Source organism: Telmatherina bonti, assembly GCF_933228915.1.
Source record: "Telmatherina bonti genome assembly, chromosome: 3".
In the NCBI taxonomy this organism is placed as follows: Eukaryota; Metazoa; Chordata; class Actinopteri; order Atheriniformes; family Telmatherinidae; genus Telmatherina; species Telmatherina bonti.
The window spans coordinates 39,672,621-39,678,620 of NC_136621.1; the positions used below are offsets into that span (position 1 = coordinate 39,672,621).

The 6,000-nt window shown below is 38.0% G+C and overlaps 1 protein-coding gene across 1 annotated transcript in view; it reads right to left on the reverse strand.

The window, feature by feature from the left end:
• Positions 1 to 4,587, reverse strand: part of myh10 (myosin, heavy chain 10, non-muscle) — an 83,112-nt gene extending 78,525 nt beyond the window's left edge. The window contains exons 1-2 of the mRNA XM_079265005.1: positions 4,461 to 4,587; positions 663 to 1,044 (exon numbers count right to left, since the gene is read on the reverse strand). Of these exons, the coding sequence (XP_079121131.1) occupies positions 663 to 1,007 (345 nt within the window). The 5' untranslated portion in view covers positions 1,008 to 1,044; positions 4,461 to 4,587. The remainder of the gene's footprint in view (positions 1 to 662; positions 1,045 to 4,460) is intronic.
• Positions 4,588 to 6,000: the final 1,413 nt, after the last annotated feature.

Consider the following 6,000-nt stretch of genomic DNA (forward strand, 5'->3'; position numbering starts at 1 on the left):
TACAGCTTCTTACCTTCCTTAGCATTAATAAACACTTCCACAGCTGGTTTTTTGTTGTGTTTTTAGGTATTTTGAAGTTCACATACTAAAAACGTCTCATGCACATCATCTATAAGACCGGGTTCAAACCGCTCAGCTGCTGTGTTTTCATAGAAACGCACACTGTCATATTTCTGCTGGGGTTTAAGACGTGACTGAAATAGTGTAATATTCTGCCTCCATAAGCAAAGCTGATCAGAACTAAGCAAGCTAAAGGCGTGAGATTAGTCAGCGAGCATCTAACAACACAACAAACCCATCGTTAACCAACTCCTCCACAACCTGCTACTCTGTTCAGGCATTCTCAAAAGTCCCTTTCAGAGTCAGCAGCGAAGAGTCGCAAGCAGGAGCAGAGGCCTTCCACAAGCTGAAGCCTCCAGCCACTCCCAGTTGGGAGATGCAATCCTTTCACCATGTCCGAGGTATCCAAACAGCTTCTCTCTGCCTGGTAAAACCCAGAAGGCTTCCTCGTCTTCCTTTCTAATAAACACTACATACCTCCATCTATTATTGATAACACGCTTCATCATTATCTCTGTGTGCCCTGCGTGATGCGTTGCGAGTCATTACCGACACTTAACAGGTATAGAACTACTGGAAATGCTTTCCCTTGTCATACTCACATAGATGAGGCCAGAGTAGTATCGGTCTTTCAGGTTATGAAGCACAGACGCCTCGTTCAGGCAGGTCAGCTCCGCCATGTCTTCCACTTTGGTGAACTTGGGCGGATTCATCTTCTGGATGTCGTCCTTGTTGACCACCGCTTTCTTCCCATTCTCCGCCAGCTCCACCACCACTTCATCTCCACGTTCCTCGCGGATGCTGGCGGCCTCGAAGCCGTGGCGCTCAGATGGGATCCATATGAGCCTCTTGGCTGTCCAGTCGGCCTGCGCGGCCGGGTTGTAGACCACTGCGCGGTCCACAAAGAGGTACCGCTCCGGGTCCTCCTGCCCGCTCCTCTGTGACATCGCTGTTGGAAACCCGAAGTACAACACTCCAGGCTGCCTAAAGCGAGGAAAGAAAGAAGAACTCAATCATACAACAAAGTTTTACCCCCTCGAATCAAATAGGTGGCATTAAAGATCCTTCTGAGAGGTCGTAGTTCACAAACTGTTGCTCATTTTGGCATAAAAACAGTCCTAAACAGATGAGAAGCACAACTGAGCAGATCCAAAGATCAATAGCATCAAAACCACGGCCAGTATCGCTCGATACCATGGCCAGTATCGCTCGATACCATGGCCAGTATCGCTCGATACCATGGCCAGTATCGCTCGATACCATGGCCAGTATCGCTCGATACCATGGCCAGTATCGCTCGATACCATGGCCAGTATCTCTCGATACCTAGGCCAGTATCTCTCGATACCTAGGCCAGTATCACTTGATACCAAGGCTAGTATCGCTCGACACCAGCGTGATTTGGGGGGCAAAAACCCAAAAAATGTGAGTGAAAACCAACTTTTTCTTAAACTGTGATTTAAAAAAAAAAAAAAAAAAATTGACAATTTAGTGATTTGCTGCATTGTTGCTGCTTTATATTATTTACAAACAGAAATGCTTAAATTTAAATTTATTTAGCTAAATAAAATATTTCAGTTGACCTAAATTATATATATATTTATCAGGGCTGTCACAATATCCTTTTGTCCCGATTTGATTCTGATTTTTTAGATGCCGATTTGATTTAAATTGCGATTTTAAAAATTCTTTCATATTGCTGATTTTGGTAGATTAAAAACAACAAAAAGAAAAAGGTAAAACTTTTTTCTTTTTTTTTTGCTTGTAATTTTTCTTGATTTTAGTTAGAAAAAAACAAACAGTAGCCAGACCATCATTCTGCTGCTGTATTACCCAATAAGACAAAAGTTTTATCGTGGACTAATTTTATTTATTTGGAAAAAAAAAAAAAAAAAAATCAATCATATATATATATATATATATATATATATATATATATATGTAAAAGGATATCACTTTAAAGGCTTCAGAACTTTGTCCCGTTTTTGGGCAAATATAACGTTAATAGTTGTAGCATCATGATTAATATGAACTATTACAGCATGTGAATTGATCCAACCAAGCAACAAATCGTACACATTGATGATCATTTTAAACTTCGAAAGATTCTTCTACTGCTCCACATAATAACGCCTGATGTAATAATAATATATTCCCATTAATGCAGAGTAATATTACTGACAGACCATAAAAAGTCTGAAAATGTGTAAATTACCCAAGTAGACTGATACTGGTGGCCAAACCGGACCCTCTCCCTTTTTTTTAATATATAAATTAATGAATTAATAAATTAATTAAAAAAAAAAAAAAAATCTCCTGTTAAAGTTTTTAAAAAAAAATAATTTAAATTAAATAAATCTATTGCTGGCTTTTCCATCACCTAAATTAGGTCCATTTACAGTAAATCCCTTTGTTTAGTACATCACCTTCAATATCTGATAACTTCCAAGAGAGAAAAAAAACCTATAATAACTAATACATCTGACTTACAACTAAAATAAACTATAATGTCAAGGCAGTAAACATATTTATATCTAAATCTAAAAAAGTAGGAAAATCAGGTTACTCTGATAATGAAATAACTGATAAGATTTTAGTCATATTTTAGATTAATTTAATATAAACTCAGATACTTAAATTGGAAATTTTATTGCATTTAGTACTTTGAATATAACAGTATTAGTTACTTGGCGCCACAGGTTACAGTAATAGTATTTTCTCATGTTAAAGTATGTGTCTGAGTAAATAGAAATAATAAAATTGCGTCTTAGCTGCTGATGTTTAACCAGTAATCCAGTCATGCTTAAATCAGGCGCTGTATGGATATTAATCTGGGTCAGGTCAGAGGATGGAGGATCAGATTGATGCTGTTTGTAGTCACTTTATGTCAGGAAGATGTCCCGACACGAGGGGCTGAGACTCAGCCTGCAGTTAGCTGTAAAACAGCTTGTTGTGGACTCATCTCATTCAATCATCTCATATTAAATAGCAGCAAAACAAAAGAGATGATTGTTGACTTCAGGAGGAAGAAGAATAAACAAAGCACTGTTTCCATCCTGGGAGAGGAGGTGGAGGTGGTGGAGGAATACAAGTATCTTGGAGTTCAGCTGGACAACAAACTGGACTGGAAATGCAACACTGACTACATCTACAAGAAAGGTCAGAGCAGACTGTACTTCTTAAGGAAGCTGAGATGGTTTAACGTCTGCACCAAGATGTTGCATATCTTCTATAAGTCTGTTGTGGAGAGTGCAGTCAGCTTTGCAGCATCTGCTGGGGTAGTAGCATCAGAACCAGAGACTTGAAGAGAATCAACAAACTGATCCAGAAAGCTGCTTCTGTGCTTGGAGTAACTCTGGAGCTGCTGGAGCTGATTGTCCAAAGAAGAATGCTGATGAAGATGATGGAGGATTCTTCACACCCTCTCCACAACACAGTGATGAAACAACAAAGTGTGTTCAGTGAGAGGCTTCTTCAGGTCCAGTAAGACTGAAAGATACATTCCTGCCAGCAGCCATCAGCCTCCGGAACAAGACCTCCTCTAGTTAATTATTATCTGCCGGAGGTTTCCTTCCTGTTAAAAGGGAGTTTTTTCCTTCCCACTGTCGCCAGTGTGCCTGCTCAGGATGGGAGCTGTTGGTTTCCTTATATAGGCTATTATGAATTGGCTTTCATTATGTTTTTTTTCTGCCTGTAAAGCGTCTTGAGATGGCATTGCTGTGATTTCAGGCTATATAAATAAAATTGAATTGAATTGAATCTACAATACTGAATTTCCCTTTGGGGATTAATAAAGTTTTTTTTTAATTATTTAATTTCATCTGGTTTCTGTCCAGGTTGCATGGGTTAAAAACAGCTTATTGTGGACTCATCTTGTTTCTGTCCAGGCCAAACAGCTGCATGGGTTAGCTCAGCTAGCCGGGGTTAGCTCCAAGTCGGCGTGTGGAGCCCCAGATCCCATTCTCTCCAAAAGATGCTCCGCAGCACTTAGAACCAATTAACTTCACCCGTGAGACCCTGACAAACTGTTTTACATTCCTACAGCATATGAACCACAGAAATAACTGAAACGGTAGAGTTTGGAAGGAAAATTGGGCATTCTTGGGATGAAGTGTGCAGCCTCATCCGACAGATCCCATCATGGGTGTGGGCGGCTCGGAGACGCCTGGCCGGGGATAAAAACCAGGCTCCACATCAGCGCTTTAAGGTTCAGCTTATGTAACATGTGAAATACTGCGTTAAACAGAGAGAAAGACGGCTAAATCCGCGGCGCCGGTTAGCAGCACAAGGCGGTGTGTGTCCGTCCTCCATCATTAAAAAGTCAGGGAACAATAATCCGCTAGCTGGCTGCTGCTAACCGCTTCATCCCTGCATAAAACCTGCTCCTCTGCGGGACTTACCACGAGCTGAGAACGGATAAACCCCGTCTGGGTGCTTGTCACTTTCCAATAGATCGCCTTATTAATCCCAAAACGTGCCCTAAAACAACAGCGCCCGCTCTCTCATCAGTGGCACTCCCCCTCCACCATGCAGCACCGTCTCAACCGAACTCTCCCCGGCCCGGGAGGACGATGCGCCGCACCGCCGCCCTCTAATTCAGGCCAACGCCCACAACGGAAATCTGGATCGTGATTGGCTGTCAAAGTCTGATGCCTTGCTGTGATTGGTTCAATAATAAATTCTATGCTAAAACTTTGATAGTTGACAACTGCCGCCCGAGCAGGCAGCACCTGCGTCCGATTGGATGGATCAGGACCTCGGCAGGACGAAGAAGGGGGGTTAATCAATATATAGACAACTGATTAATATTTAGTTTTCAACTTTTTATTATGTATGTGGATGTGCATGTCTGTCTGTATATGTACAGTTGTGCTCATACGTCTTCATCCCCTTTCATTAAAGAAAAGGCTGAATTTAAGGCTGAACAGTCACTCAAATAACTGTAGACTTTTAAAAAAATGAACAATAACTAAAAATTTGCAAAAATATAATTTAGTAATGTAAGACACTGTTTTTTCATTTAATTGAGTTGAAGAAAGAAAAAAACAAACAAACAAATGTGTCCTGGACAAATTAGAGACTTTTCTGTTGAACAGTGGGACAAAATACCTGTCAACAGGTGCAGAAGTCTGACTGAGAGGAACAGAAAACACCTGACTGGAGCGGAAACATTAAAGGATTGTTCAACTAAATATTGATTTATGAGTGATGTAATATGTAATCAATTATCTTATTTGTTCAGTTTTTTTTTGTTTTGTTTTTTTTAATCTATCGAACCAGAATAAGAAAATAATGTAATGATTTTCATGAAAATGTTTATTTATTACTATTTTAGTCAATTTTATCTTATTTTACATGCAGCTGTTTATTCCTTCTTTAATAAAAGGGTATGAATAAATATGAGCACAACTGTACGAGCTTCATGTGTGCATATTTATACATATACATGTATGTATGTATATACATCTATATGATTGTACATAACTATATGTATGAGAAATTTTATTTAATTTGTGGATTTTTTTCTTTTTATTCGTTTTATGATTCATCAAAACTGACAACTCAAACTGTGATCAAACAATGCCCCCTGCTGTATACGGATGGAGCTGCTGTAGTTCATCATTTACTTGCTAAAACACATTTTATTGATTTTGTTTTATTTTTAATATAATCCAATTATTTATTTATTTATTTATTTAAGTATTTTTCTTAAATAAAATAAAATTGAACTGAATTCAACTATTATACAAATTTATATTGATAAAGTTAATTTTTATTTATTTATTATTTATTTATTATATATTATTATTATTATTACAATTATTATTATTATTATTATTATTATTATTAATAATAATAATAATAATAATAATAATAATAATAATAATAATAATAATATTTACAGTATTTATTTATTTTTTATATTCATTAGAATAATTG